General features: G+C 45.2%; 1 protein-coding gene across 4 annotated transcripts in view; it reads right to left on the bottom strand.

The window, feature by feature from the left end:
• Positions 1-2,774: 2,774 nt before the first annotated feature.
• DVL1 (dishevelled segment polarity protein 1) overlaps positions 2,775-16,332 on the bottom strand; it is a 650,234-nt gene continuing 636,676 nt past the window's right edge. For 3 of the 4 annotated variants that reach the window (XM_078642391.1, XM_078642390.1, XM_078642392.1), the window contains one exon: positions 2,775-7,268. In XM_078642391.1, the coding sequence (XP_078498517.1) occupies positions 6,865-7,268 (404 nt within the window). In that variant the 3' untranslated portion in view covers positions 2,775-6,864. Of the gene's footprint in view, positions 7,269-12,330; positions 12,721-16,332 lie in introns of those variants that run through there. The other variant, XM_078642393.1, reaches the window with a different exon arrangement.

Raw genomic sequence — 16,332 nt, forward strand, 5'->3', positions numbered from 1 at the left:
GGCTATTGTTTTGATTTCACCGAGAACTTTAGTAAAAGAATGTGCTAACGAGCAAATCGTATGACATCTTTATTGACGTATCTATGTCCATCCTTACGTCAATCTCGGCACCTTAAAAGGTATAAATATTACCGATCTTGCCATATGCAAACACACGCGTGGTGACGAGACGGAGCAGCCATACTTGCCGAAGCGAAGAGCAGAGCAGACCCCGCTGGCAGCAGCCCCGCCTTTCTGACGCGCTGAGAGACGCGCTGCTTTCTCCTGCCGAGAATCCAGCACCGGCGTTTCTGGGCAGCCCTCGCAGGCAGCCTGGAATATCGAGACCAGAGAGAGAGATACCATTCCTCCTAACTTCCAGGTACAGAACTGAATAACCCCTCACAGAGAATTCTTTAGTTATTCACTTGGCAAAAACAAACTTAACTTAAACTGTAACTATCTATTCCCGCCCACGTATTAGACTTAGGTCAGGTACACGGGGTAGGCGTATCTAGAAACACCAGTTGAGTACGTTTAGTCAAATGTATATGTGTATATAATATATTTTATTCATTTTAAAACATCTTATGGCTTAGAAACCATATCAATGTTTTTACAGTATTATTTTATACTATTGCTTTTAATGTATGCACTTTACTTAACTATAAGTATTGCAATAATATCGATCCATTTCATTGTATGAGAAAAGAGACTGATCAATAAATAACACCTTTTTATTGAACACGCCCGTCTCTTCCTTTTCTCTACATTCTGATGAGACTAAGAATGCACGTACTGACTGAGTAAAATAATTTGCCTTTTGTTCACACGACTCTCGAGATTGACTCTTGATTAGGGGAGAGCAAAGTTGTCATGTTCTATGGTTGTCAGAAACTAAATCCCTTCTTGTCTAATCAGGGAAGTTAATTCCTCCTTGAACATTCGAGAAAGTTTCTAGTGAACTCTGAGCTACGCTGGCAAACCCAAAACTTTAAGTCTAGTATCGACAGTAGTAGACCTAGTTAACGTCTGGCCTAGGCCTTTACTGCTGTAGGTATTATTCCAATGCGCAGAGCCTATTGGGAAGATAGGAACTACACTACATCAGTACCTGGAATATCCGTAGTGCCAAGTTTGAAGAAAATTATAATGAGCTACTCACAAAACACGCCTTTATGGCTGTGACTGCGACTGTATGACTTCTTAATGAAAAGCCATGTGTAAATTTCCTAAAAATAATGATTCTCGATCTGTATCAACATGATGACATTAGTAATCTAAATGTATGCATACATATTGCATTCATCTCCTGCTCTGCCCTTCTATGGTGCTGTACACAAGAGACTGATGCCCTAAAAATCTGGCTCTCTGGAATTTTGAAGGCCCATGACCTATAAGACAAGGGTAAAAGACATTGCCCCATTTTGGGGGTTGATACTTGAGCGTTTACGACTAATAACGGGATGGTCACTTCCTCAGTCTATCAAAGAAATAATTCTGGGTCTCCTGCCCCACTCCAAAGGCAAAAAACTCACGTGTAGATTCCTCCAGCTGGGATTAGTGCCTGCCAAACGGCGGATTGCCATCAGCTGGATGGGGTCCAGACCGCCCACATTGGAATGTTTGGCCAGAGATTTAAGGGAATGGGAAACAGTGGGGCTGATACGAATGAAACGAGTCCGCAGAGATGGAAAATTAGAGGAGGATATACGGGCATGGCACTTACTGACTTTGGAGGTCCTGAGAGGGAAACCTCCACCACCCAACGGTCGGAGGAGTCCTCACCTGAGACGGGTCAGAGGAGGGGGGGTGAGGTGGGTAGCCCTGGCCCTGTTGCAGAGTAGATCACCTGGTTACGCAGTACTAGATTACTGACATTTGGCGGGAAAAGAACAGACCTTATGTCTGTGGCCTGGGGGGATGGAGGGGGAGTTAAGTTAGGAATTTATTGCTTAGTTCCGTTTCTTTAGTGCACACAAAGTTGATTGCAATACTGGCTGTACTGATGCTGATTTGACATGTTATTGCGTTCCTCCTTGCCGGGGCTGTCTAGGCCCTCATGATGGTTCTTTTTTCCTTTTTTGGAATTCTTTATAACCAATCAGGTTGGCATTTATGTTGTACTGTAACTTTGGACGATATCATTGTATTGTGCTTCTGTTGCACGTGCACTGTTTTGAGATCCTGTATAACCAAAACTACAATAAAACCTTTTACACAAAAAAAGGGTAAAAGACATTGCCATTTACAGCGCCAATAGCTCTAACTCAAAACAATGTGAGTCCTACTGCATTTCTAATGCTTGTTTTATTTCTGATGGGGAGTTTGCAGTGATGCAAAACAAAATTCATTCCACAAAAAGAATACAAAAAGCAAATACCATGACTTTTGGTTTTGGTGGCCGTTTTCCGCATTCCCTAGCACTTGGAAGTCTTTCTAAACTCTACACGGAAAAGGGTTCAAAGATGTGAAGAATGAAGAGCAGCTCTAAGCCGGCTTAAAAGCAGTTGCTGTTTTTGATTGAAGCGGTTCTTGCCACAGAGCTTCCTTGATACACCACCAGCTGTACAGTGGTTGTGCCATGGAAAGATGCCAGCACCTCTAGTGAGGATGATTCGTGCATCCTGGAACATCCCCAACTTCTAATAGAGCCAGTGAAGAACCCTTACATTGGTGTTAGGGAGTATTAAAAGGCATCCTTATAGAGTATGGCATCTCAGACAACAAACATACACAACACCTCACTCTTTTATTTAATTATGTAACCAGTCAACAATAATTTACAAAAATACTGCTTTTAAAAAATAAAACATTTTATTGATTGTCAGCAGAAATTCACTGACAGTGGTTCTCCCGACTGCATTTTTTTTTACATTTTTAAATAGATTCATGGGCCACATTAAGACTCTGTGTATGTAGTCAAGTTTGTGCTGATGGTTAACATTATGATTTTCTCACAGATTAAGGCAATTTTTATCTTGTCACTGTAGTAAGCATTCACATTAAAGTGTTTATATATATATTTATATCTATAAAACATTAAATTAAAATGTATTTTTACATAACCACTGTATATACACATTTCAACTATTCTGTACTGTAAGCATAAAAAATAAAGGGATGGAAGTTTCAATACTTTAAAAATGACATAGAAAGTGCACAACAAGTCAACATGTTGGAGATGACTGAAAAGGCGAGTATGAGTTTTTATAAAGTTGAGAAGGGACACTTTCAGTTGCACTGTGGTAAGGAACACAGCTGATAATTTCTGCCAATCTGTGCAATTCAAAGAATGCAGGACATCAAAGGTGGAGAATAAAGGGAATTGGCAACATGAAGTAGCCCCAGAGAGGATATCAACAAAATTAAAAATGAGCACTCCTCAAGTGACAAAGCGATTATGGTCAGATGCTGCTTGCAAGGGGATATCACAACACATTCAACCCACACAAGAGTCTTCATGGTTCAATATTATTATTAGTACATGGGGTTATGTTTCAGTTACCTTCATAGTAGGATTCTCTCAGTTTTTGTTGCTGCTATGAGAAGGTTTTTGTTTTGTTTCTAAATTATTCCTGACATACTGCACCTATATAATCAGTAAATTAAATTAAGAACAAATTGTGAATATTAGTATCTACTAATGAGAGTTTTGTGGACCAATAATATGGAGACAACTAAGAGAAAACCGAGATTAAGTCTGCTTGTTATACATCTTCCATCTTCAGCAGCTCAATTCAGAAAAAAACAAAGATGGCTTCCTCTTCAGTGTTAGGCATGTGGTAAAGCACAGCTTTCCAGTCCATAAATCAAATTCCTCACATATTAATTCCTATCAGATTTATAATTGTATAATGAAATCTTTGATAGTTTCTTGCAAACAAAATTTTGAAAAACGTGCACACTTTGCCGAGCCATGAGCAATCTCAACTGAACAGCAAAAGTCATCGAGCAGGTTATGCCTGGAAGGATTCAATTTGGTCAGGGGAACATGGCACAGACGTGTATAACTTTGGATGGAAACAGCATGTGCATTTTAATTTAGGTTGCCCCTTGTGCAACATCCAATGTGTGTAAATTTATTAGGAACAGCATTTTATCACTTAGTATTTTTATTTAAAGCCCTGGGGTGTGATGCTTATATTAACAACAGTTTGTCCACTTCAAATCTGAAGTTTCCTCTGCCTTGTTATATATGGTCAGGGTTGGGGAAACTAATGTATATCTGTCCTCATGTTGGTATTCTAGTAGCGATGTGAACAAGCAGGGGTCCACACTACAACATTTCCTACAAGTCCCTAATGTGTTCCAAAGGCCTGAAGCCCTCATCAAGGCAAACACACAGGGGCTTTTTAACAGCAGCCATCTAGGAAAGCTAGGTGATTTTGAACTCTGGAAGCCTAGCCCAAGCCTGCCTAGGCCACACTGGCCTTCAGCACTCTAGGGAAGGCGTGCCCTGTACTCTAAGCCCTGGTACCCAGGAACATGAGGGGGTAGGCCTACTAGTATCCCCTCTGCTCTTTCCCTCTCACACTTCCTTAGTTGAGGGCAACTAGGTAAATGTATCGATTAAGGACTGGCGACAGGAAAGGTCTCAGGGAGGGAGGTTGAAAATGACAGCCGCTTGTTTCCTGCTGCCCTTATTGACCTGTATCAGTGTTTCTCTCAGTTACTAACTTGATTTCATACACTGCCTTGCCCTCTCACTGCCCCCAGATTTCCACCTTCGTTGGGGAAGACCATTCCATTCACAAGACTCATTTTTAATCTTCTCACCGTTCATGTTTCCTGGGCCCTCATTTCAATCTATCGTGTCTCTCAATCAATCAAGCAACCAATTTAAAGCGCACTAATCACCCGTAAGGGTCTCAAGGCGCTGGGGGGGGGCAGGAGGGGGGGGTGCAGCTACTGCTTGAAAAGCCAGGTCTTGAGGTGTCTCTCCTTAGCATCTTGGTGTGGCCTTAGGGTGGGTTTAACATCTACACAAGAAACCAATGCAACATACAATATCAGAATGCAACATATCATCCCAACCCATAACATATCATACCACAACATACTATAGCATATCACACCATCACGGAACAATAGCAATCTACACCAGACCATGACACTGCTCTCCCCACCATACCATAGTGTACTATGCTATAATAAAGCATGCCATACAATAAATAACACAGCATAACAGCTGTACTACATTGTAGTGTATCATAGCATGGCATATTACAAAACAGCATAACAAGTCAAACTTTAAATTAATATGGCATAGTACATCATAGTACAGGACAGTACACCACATCCTTTCAGAACACTGCATTCTACACCGGAACATAAAGGAGCATATCACACCATACTATTGCATACCATACACTGACACAATATATCATAGCATACTACACTATGCCATAACTTACCATATCATGGTACACTATGCCATAACATAATATAGTATTCCAGACCACAACATAGTATAACATTGCATACCACACTTTATCGTACCATACCATTGGATACCATATTATAGCGTAACATGGCATATGACACAGTACAACAAGACCACACCATAAGACACAAAAACATATTGCTGCAAACCCCAAGCTAACATGGCATACCGCACTGAACTACACCATGAGAATGAAATATCACCACCCACCCCTACATACCACTGCCGGAGATGTGCATGTTGACCACCTCGCCATACCTGTAATCTTCACATACCTGCGCTACGATAGCAAATCAAAGCAAGGATCTCCTTTCAAAGCCTGCTCAGTATCTTGTTCACGGTGACAATAAACAACTTCTTTTTGGGGGGAATCCACCAGCCCATGCCAGCTCACCTTCCCGATCTGCACCCCAGTGTTCCTTAAAAGCTAGCCCCCTCCCATGCCAGAGCAAGGTGGGACCACTCATACATCCCCAGCTGTCGAATGATCCAGACACATGCCAACAAGGCAGGTGATGCCCTGCCACCATTTGAGAAAGGGTCCTAGTGCAAGAAGAAGCGTGTACGGTGTGTCTTTATGTGTTTCGGGGGGAAAGGTAGGTTTGCAATATGCTGTGCATTGGAGACATATGTCCCAAAAAGACCAGCTCTACCCAAATTACGCCATTAGTATGAATATAATGACTGCATGGAGCACAGGAGTTGGGACACCAGCCCTCTCGTACAGTGTGACGGTGACACGAGTGGCGGTTCAGTAAAAATCCTGCACCTGATGGTAGTGAGCTTTCAATCAGTATTCTTCGGCACTGAGCTTTAAAATAACTGCAGACCGTGCACCACTATTTGTGTTCACTGCTGGAATATGGTCTTCATGTCAGTCACCATCAGTCCCATGGAAGGGAGTTCTTCCTACAGGTATCTAAGAGAGAACCTCAGTCGGTAAGCAGTGCAGTCAGGACCAGTATGGCATAATGCAGTGCTACCTAAAATGTTTCCAAATATCCATTCACATCACAAAACATTAGATTGTGGCAGTTCAGTTCTGTTGCTTGGTGACCGACTAGGAAATTGTTTTCATCGTCTCTCCCCACATTTTCCAAACTCTAGGCTGTCTGTCTTCACTCTGAACTCCTTGTACTCATGGTTCTAGGTCATGCACCAATCTCCTGCATTACTTTTCTTCTTTATTCTGGTTTTCATGTTTTTAATTGGGTGGCTGATCAATTCCTCTTTTTCTTCCGAATAGCACTGCTGTTTCAACAATGCTGTGATACTTTCTTTTATCACAACACTACAGCAGGATGACAAGTGGGATGTGAGAGTAAGGGAGCATGCGAGGGTCTCATTTACCTAAGTGTTCAACACCAACTAAAATGAAACGAACTGAACCAGAACAGTACTCGCACAACAAAATAGCAAGAGTCTGAAGGCACTTTCCGTCACATGATGTCAACAAAGAATTCACAGGGGTTGCCCATGGCCTTCTGGAAGGACTGACGACTTGCTGTGAGCTCAGGGGGGACGAGGCTGAGCTCTCGGACTGGAGGCCCACCCGGGGGTCCGCTCGTCCGATACACTTTCGTACCAGTCCTTGGCAGGCTGTAGAGAGGCGGGACGCCGGGCGGTCCATAGGAGGAGTGGTGACTCCGCTCACTGCGGGTGGCAGAGGCGTGGCTTCGGTGGCTCAGCTTGCTGCTTGGCCGTTCACATCTCAACCCGCTGTTTCTGCTGCCGCTACGGTTGGCATGGTCGGACTCGCTGCCGCTTGATTTCCGATCTTTTTCCCTGCCCGGCGTCCTTTTCTTTTCGCCGTGGCTCCGGCTGGAGCCGCTGCTTTTACTTCCTGTTTACAAAAAGCAGTAAGAAAAAAACATAAGTTTAGACATCTCAAGTCACCCTTCATCCAAGCATTTTTCAAGTCCCATGTGTCATGATGGTAATGAGATGTTACATGCAGGAGCAGGCAGGGTTGAATAAAGGTAATTCTAGCCATGCAGACAAAATGAAAACAGACTTACGCACGAGCCTCAAAATGACAATAGTGACAAACGTAATACATTAATGCATGCGGTCTAATAATTCTGCTGAGCCAACCACATATTTAGCCAAGATTCACATGTCTTGGGTACCTTTTAAAAGACCTACTAACAAATTAAAAGTTTACTCACCTAAAGTAGTTTCAGTATTTTCCGTAAATAAATTTGTCTCGTTCCCTACTATTATTTGGAGCTCTCTGCTTCCTGGTGGTAGACTAGGTATGCCAGCAGTTTAAAGAAAATAAAAGCCAGTGACACAAGAAGACAACTTCAGTGTGGCACTGGTCTTATCCACAACTCCATCTAAAATGCAGCTAGGTACATAGGTAGCCCGTATTGGGGTTTGATTGTTGCAACCCATTTTTAAGAGACACAATTCATGCCATTTAAACCAACTATTATCTCAGGTACTAGCAAACAAAGCTTAGTAATTACAGAATATCACTGGTCTGTCTCATGGAGATACCTAAGAGATCGTTGTACAAATCACTATTAGGGCAATATTCCGTCAGTTGGGGTAAACTTGGCATAGGACAGCTGTTAACAGCTTGAAGGATACCATGCCTAGCATTGGTGAATCTCAGGCAAGAGATTCTAATAGTCAGGGTAACCAATAGGAATTAGGGTGCTAGTTTGAATACTCGTGAATGTAAATGTAAATGTAGTTGAGCTTATATAGCGCACAGCTACCCGCAGTGGGTGTCCCGGCGCTTGCTTAGGGAACCCTTCCTGGTATTCCCCTGTGAGATAGCAGGGTATCCACAAGGTGAAAGTCAGGCATCCCGCCGCGAGGGGCCGTTGTGGAGATTAAGCAAGCTATTGCCCAGAGTCGCAGAGTGTGAACCCGTGAGTCGAGGAGGCACAGGGGCGAGAATTATGGAGTCCGTGGAATTTTTAGCCCAAGACCCCGCCGAGGCGGGGAATTGAACCCTGGTCCAGGACCGATCTCAGCTTCCGGGTCTGCTGCCTCTAACCCCTGAGCCACACTTCTCCTACTCTGTCTTCGTGTTGATCATACATACACACATGTGACATGGATGACCAGAATTGAGGAACAGTAGAGGATATAATTCTTGTCTCCCAGAGGGGCCTACGGATTATAGAAGGGAACAAAAGCCAGGATGGCTGAGAGTGCTATCTGTCGGGCCAAAGAACATTGGCCTGTGCTCCTAAGTGTGGGCTTAGATTTGGCTTGACCATACCTCAAGTACTTAGAGGAGAATAACCTGAAAAGATGCCAATCCTGAAGTAGCAAGCGTGTATCAGAAGTCTCGGTCATCAGGGATATAATGTAACTGTTTCAAAGACAAAGAGTTCAACCCTATAGATAGGTTACAAGTCCTAACTTTACTACTCCTAAACTGATAAAAATACTAACTTTAAGACTTTCGGCATTCACAGAGGGCATTTAGGAGTCCTAAAGTTAGGAGTCTTAACCTCTGTGAATATCGAAATGAGTAAGTGCTTTCTGTGAATACCAAAATGAGTAAGTGCCTTCTGTGAATACCAAAATGGTAGTAAGTTTAGGATTTTGTCTTAAGTTAGTTCTGTGAATTGGGCCCATAGGTTTTAAATTGATGGCCATGTTTTACATCCAGTCGGGATGTCGGAAGGGAATGTGTTCCATCCATACTCCTTAATCCAGATCTAGACTAGCAGCCCCCTTCATTTTGAAGGATATGTTATGATTTGGCCATCAAAGTAGAAGGCGTCACTAACCTGGCAGTAAGGAGCAATGTTTAGTTTGGATTTTTGCAGCCTTTCAGATTCTTTTTGACTTTAAACAGCTCTATATTTTAGAAAGAGGAACTTAAACCGTCAACAAAACCTGGAAACCAGAGTTAATTAAAGAGACACAAGTGTTGCTGGCACCACCAACAGTAAAGCCATTCTATGACTAACTGAGATCAAAAAGAGAGTCCCCTCTCTGTTGCCAGGTATATTTCCAGCACTACGGTATACTACGGTAACTGGAAAAATGTAAAACAAAGTCCTGAAGTAGGTGTAAGGACAGGGAAACCTCTGCAGCATCATCGGGAAAAATCAATACCACCAAGTAAGCATCACCTACTAACTTATGCTGCGAGCAGGCAGGTTATTCACTTCTTCAACTATTGGTCCAAATGAATTTGGTGGGTGGGTACAAAGAAAATTTTAAAAAAACATTGCCAACGGTAAAGATGTGCTTGGAAAGGACATATAAGTAATACCCAGTTGCTAAACTACAGTTTTCTTATGGTATTGAGTTCCGAGATCAGAATTAGAACCTGAATTGGTCCTCAATGTGGGAGAAAAACTGTTTTAGGCATGGTGTGCCCTAAAAGAAGAAACTGTAACCTACATTAGCACAGACAATAAAATCCTAGCTAATGTTCTAAAAACCTTGAATGATCTGTGAAGATTTATGCAAAATCATGCAGCAGTGATGCTTGCCTGTGCTCTCAGGAATTGTTTCTAAAAACAGGGTTGGTTCTCAAGTTTCCAATGTTAATACCTTCACATGTTAGAAATTATGTGATTGCACAAACTGTCTATTCACTCTTACAATTGTATCCATTACAATTAGTTGGTAAGAGGTTTAGAATGTTTCCAGAACATTTTGTACAAAACACTGTGTAGATCCTTTTGTATTTCTTACATCTGTTTTAAGATTTAGTTCTTATATTTTGCTGCAAGTATCACATATGCCTTTTTCATTAAACTTCTACAATCTGGCTCCGGTCTGTCTCACGATATGGAGGGCCAATGCGAGGATTACGGTGCCCTGGTCAAAGAGGTATTTCGCCGCCCCTATTGCCCGAGCAATGGTACCACATTTGTTGATAACATAGCCAAATTGTGCTTTCTGCTGGCGGCCTCCTAAGTGTCTGCTTAGTGTTAATTTGCCCTAGAGTTGGCTCCGAGTGTATGGACACGGCTTTACTTTCAAACACTAACCATTTACAATGTTACTTACTTACTTACTAGGTATCACTGGCTGTGCTTCAACCCAATTTTCTTCTGAACAGTGTAGCTCAATTTTCTCATGTCCTATTTACAAGAGTACATTCTGGTGGATTCCCACTAACTAGTAACCCTTGAGCAGAAGGAGTTCACACTGCACAGTTGATACATTTGCGAGCTGGTACGTGCCTATGGCCATGTTAAAGTAAATCATACGCTATGTTGTCCATCAAGACCTTATCTCTTCTTCCTTTCTCTATCTAGACTATTCGACAACTTGCACCAAGGCATTTCTTTGGCTCTGACCAAATTTATCTCTTTTACAGTAACATGGTTTTCTACTGGAGCCCAAAAATATGATCATATCACCCCAATTCTCTTTCACTTGTCTCTGGCTCTCATCCAGATGATAGTATTGCATTCAGAGTTGCACGCACCACTTTTATAGTGCTTTAGTTTGAACAACATTCTTAGCACGTTTCTCATTACTGGTGGTTCTCGTCCATAGGAAACAAATCAAGGTTGGACCAAGAAGATTCTATTAAGTAAAAAGGAGATACCTCTGTATCAAGAGTTTTCCAGCTTCTTCTCTACAGTATCAAACCCTCTCCTGGAAAATGCTAGTAACACTTCACACTTGCTTGCTTTCTTCAAAGCACGGCAAATCTACCTGTGCGATTCATACTTTCAGCGCTAACCATTCCAGTTTTGTCTATCTGTCTCACCCCCTTCGGCTCAGGTACAGAACTTTATATTTTGACATGCTACTTCCGAGCTCAATATTTATTGCTCATTCTGTCGGTTTTTTAAAAGCCACTCTGCTACCCCTGCAATGAGGTCCACACAAGCAGATATATGAATACAAATCCTTCTTGATAACACAATATTCTCCTCTGATCAGTCGTCGTCCATCAAACATATAAATCACCTTCTCATTGTTTTCCGAATCTCTGCACAAATTCATATCTAACTTTTCTATTGAACTACTTAATAAAACAGATGTTGTTCTCTGCTCTGGAACCTCCCTTCCTCTCGTGTGTTCAGCTATTGTCTCCTCTTTTTATCAGCACATAATCTTAAAATAATTTTTGACTTGTCTCTCTCCTTCCCCGCTCACATTTCATGTATTGCTTGCACTACCTGATTTAAGCAATGCAATATCTAAAAGTGAACATTATCTACATAACACCTTTCAAACTACACTACCGCACTTCTTGTTTTTTTCACGTGGATTACTTTTCTGTCCTCTTGAACAGCTTATTTTATATCTCTACTCCGATGTCTTATCAACACTTCAAATTGGCTTCTTTTGCAATTGCCCTTTCCTTTCCTGGCTTCCATTTCGCTTTCAACAGAAATTATTTTCTTATTGTTTGTAAATGAATACGTGGTCTTAATCCCAGTTTTAACCGCATGCGTGCGGCGGCTTTTTTCGCGCTGTGCGGCGTTTTTTAAAAACGCGCGTTACATGACGAGCTCAGCTCGTCATCAGCGTGCGAGCGGCACAACTCATGACGAGCTCAGCTCATCATGAGCAGGGAAGGGGTTAAGCATCTCTGGTATCCCTTCAAATGTTTGGCCACAGGAGCCATTACTCATCCTTGATATTTCTCCTTGCTCCATCATACAATAAGTTATCATCTGCACTATTACTCCCTCAATGAATAAAAGTTATGAAACTCTCTCAATATTCTTCATATGTTTAATCCTTTTTATCTCCTCCATGTGAGAACTCACCTGTTTTCATACTGTGTACCTACTGTCATCATCTGCAAACATATAACTGTATTATACTAATTTGTGTTCCACTCCTAGATACAAGCACATTATAACGTAAATAAAGCGAAACACGGAGATACATATCCATAAACAAAGAGATGGGGCCAGTCATAAACCAGTCTTGCTACACAGGTGTTAATACAACAGAAATCAAACATATGGAGAATAAGTCACTTTCCATCTTAAATTCCACATTTTTTGTGGAGACCAGATAGATGTGTCATTGGCCAACATGAACATTGGCAGACTCTTTTGGACTGATGGCCATGTTCTTCCATCAGATGTTGAGAACATGGCCAGCTACTTCCTGGAGAGGAAACCATGGGTGAATGAGCATAATTTCTGAAACTATGGGCCACTACTGGAAATCCACAATAATCTACAATGGATGATAAATGCATGGCACACAGTTGAGGAGAGCTGGAAACATTTCAAGGCGACACAAATCGGAATAGATGTTCATGCTTGGAATAATTATTATTGAGGAGGTTCTTACCAATGCCCTAGAGTCCTCCTCAATCCTCCTTCAGTCTAAGGCTGGCCCAGCACAAAACAAGGGATAACAGAGTTACAAACAAGCAACATACAGTGAGGCTGCATCCAACAGGCGAGACGGAGAATGAGAAAACACCCTAAGGCCCTCAGTAGTGGTACAACCCTTCACCGCGCAAGTACTGAATCTTTTCAACATCACAAACGTAAACGCTCTTGCAGCTAACGAACAAGTTACTTACCTTCGGTAACGATATATCTGTAAGAAACAGTAGTTAGTATTAGATTCCTTACCTTAGAATATCCCCAGGCGTCAGTCTGGATCCGGAAACTTTTGCGTAGCAGTACCCCTGCGCGTCGGTAGGCGTCGTCTGCAGGCGTCCCCTGCGGCTCCGCGTCGTCGGCGTCGTGCGCCGTGATGACGTCGCTGGAGTATATAGACGCCGCCTCCGCGCGCTGACGTCAGTTCTTTGCACACAGCTTTTCCGCGCCAGAACACGCAGAGCCATGTGAGAACCAACACTGGTGCCATTTGAAACTAGGGCCCTGAAAGGGATGTCCCTAACCCTAGGTATCAGTTCGCAGAACGGGGAGGATGGGCGGGGCGGTAAGGAATCTAATACTAACTACTGTTTCTTACAGATATATCGTTACCGAAGGTAAGTAACTTGTTCATCTGAAAGAAACAGGTTAGTATTAGATTCCTTACCTTAGAATAGATACCCCAGCAATACCAACCCCGGTGGTGGGTCTGCGAACCAATACAACCTACACCAGAAAGTCCTGGAGGACCGAACGGCCAAAGAAGCCATCCCTCCGGACTTGACTGTCCAGGCAGTAGTGCCTCGCAAAGGTGTGCAGCGAGGCCCACGTGGCCGCCTGGCAAATGTCCTGCAAAGGGACTCCCCGGCCCAGGGCAGTAGTAGCCGCCGTGGCCCGAGTGGAATGGGCCCTCAGCCCAACAGGAGGCTCCTTCCGAGCCAAAGAGTAGCATGCTTTGATGCACAGGACGACCCACCGAGAGATGGTCCGTTTCTGTACCGCCCTTCCCTTCTTCTCACCCACGTAGCCAACAAACAGTTGGTCATCCACCCGGAACTGGCGTGTGCGATCCATATAGAATGAAAGCGCACGTTTTGGGTCCAGACGATGGAGCCGCTCTTCATCCTTTGAAGGATGCGGAGGCGGGAAGAAGGAGGGCAAGGTGATGGACTGCCCAATGTGAAAAGCAGAGACTACCTTGGGCAGGAAAGAAGGTCTGGTCCGAAGAACCACCTTATCAGGATGAACAGACAAGAAAGGAGGTTGAACAGAAAGAGCCTGGAGCTCACTCACTCTCCTGGCAGAGGTGATGGCTACCAGGAAGGCCGTCTTTAAGGTGAGAAGACGGAGAGGACAGGAATGAAGGGGCTCAAAGGGAGCGCACATCAGGAAAGTCAAAACCAGGTTCAAGTCCCACTGAGGCATCACGAACGGAGCTGGAGGATACATGTGCGTGATGCCCTTTAAGAATCTTAACACAATAGGGGACTTGAACAAAGATGGCTGATCAGGTAGCCTCAAGAAGGCGGAAAGGGCAGAAAGATAGCCCTTGATAGTGCCCAGAGCAGAGCCCTGCTGGGCAAGGGAAAGGAGGAAGAGGAGAACCTCAGATAGAGGGGCAGAAAGGGGATCCACAGCCTTTGCTGTGCACCATGCCACAAATCTGTTCCACCGGCAGGCGTATACCGACTTTGTGGAGGGACGCCTGGCTGCCAGAATGACATCACAGACTTCAGGAGGCAAGTCAAATGGCCTCAACTGTCGCCGCTCAATCTCCACGCATGGAGGTGGAGACTGGACAGGTTCGGGTGGAGGACCGTCCCCTGCTGCTGCGACAGAAGGTCCTCCTGAAGGGGCAGGCGGATCGAGGGACCGACTGTCATGCTGAGTAGCTCGGGATACCAGTACCTTCGAGCCCAGTCCGGAGCCACAAGGATAACATGGGCCCGGTCGCGCCTGATCTTCTTCAGCACTCTGGGCAGAAGTGGTATAGGCGGAAAGGCGTACAACAGACCGCAACTCCACTCGCGCCGAAAGGCGTCGCCGAGCGAGTGCCGTCTTGGAAACTCCAACGCGCAGAACTGATGACATTGCGCGTTCTCTTCTGTGGCGAATAGATCTAACCAAGGCTCTCCCCATTGCTGAAAGAGGCCTCTCGCCACATCCGAGTTCAGACGCCATTCGTGATCCACCGAGCACCGACGGCTGAGTTCGTCCGCCCTGGCGTTCAGAGAACCTGCCAGGTGTTGAACCGTCAGAGTCACGCCCTGACGTTCCAGCCATTGCCAGAGGCGCAGAGCCTCTTGGCAAAGGGTCCACGACCCCACACCGCCCTGTTTGTTGCAGTACCACATGGCGGTGGTGTTGTCCGTGAACACCTGCACTACACTCCCGTTGACAAAGGGGAGGAATGCCTTCAGTGCCAGGCGAATCGCCCGCAGCTCCAACATGTTGATATGGAGCCGGGACTCCGCCGGAGACCAGAGGCCTCTGATCTCCGCCTCTCCCAAGTGGCCACCCCAGCCTTGGAGGGACGCGTCCGTCACAACCACGTGCTCCGGCTGGGGAAGGGAGAGGGATCTGCCCCTGACCCAATCGCGGTCTGTAAGCCACCACTGCAACTGTCTCGCAGTGCCCTCCGAGATCAGGACATGGTCGGATAGGTTGCCCTGATGCTGGGCCCACTGAAACTTCAGGTCCCACTGCAGAACCCGCATCCGCCATCTGGCGTGATGCACCAGAAGGATGCAGGAGGCCATCAGCCCCAGAAGCCGCAGCGTCAACCTGACCGAAACCCGGGATAACGGCTGAAAGATGGGAATCAGAGCCTGAATATCCCGGACCCGCCGTTCCGGGGGATAAACCCGAAACTGCGCCGAGTCGAGAACCGCTCCGATGAAAAGGAGCTTTTGAGAGGGACACAGGTGTGATTTCGGCACATTGATGGAAAACCCCAACTCGTGCAGGAGGTCTGCCGTCATCTGAAGGTGGTGGACGACTGTCTGGGGCGAGCCCGCCTTCAACAGCCAGTCGTCGAGGTAGGGGAAGACTGAAACCCCTAACCGGCGCAGATGAGCTGCGACCACCGCCATCACTTTCGTGAACACCCGTGGGGCGCTGGTAAGGCCGAATGGGAGCACGATAAACTGAAAATGCTCGTGGCCTACCGTGAACCGCAGGTAACGCCGGTGGGCCGGCAGGACGGGGATGTGAAAGTACGCATCCTGCAAGTCCAACGCTACCATCCAGTCTTGTGGGTCTAGAGCAGCCAAGACCTGAGCCAAAGTCAACATCTTGAACTTCTCCTTCCGGAGGAAGCCGTTGACGTTCCGTAGATCCAAGATAGGACGCAGGCCTCCCTTGTCCTTCTTGGGTACCAGAAAGTAGTGGGAGTAGCAACCACACCCTACTTCTGGCCCAGGAACGCGCTCGATGGCCCCCTTGGCCAAGAGGGCCGTAACTTCCTCCTGCAGAAGAGTCAAGTGGTCCCCCGACACACGGTGGTTCTGCGGTGGCATGGCTGGAGGAGTGGACTCGAAGGGGAGGGCATAGCCCCTTCGGACAAGCTGCAGCACCCACCTGTCCGATGTTATCGCGCGCCAGCGGGAGTGGTGA

This window comes from Lissotriton helveticus, chromosome 5_1, assembly GCF_964261635.1.
Source record: "Lissotriton helveticus chromosome 5_1, aLisHel1.1, whole genome shotgun sequence".
Lineage (NCBI taxonomy): Eukaryota > Metazoa > Chordata > Amphibia > Caudata > Salamandridae > Lissotriton > Lissotriton helveticus.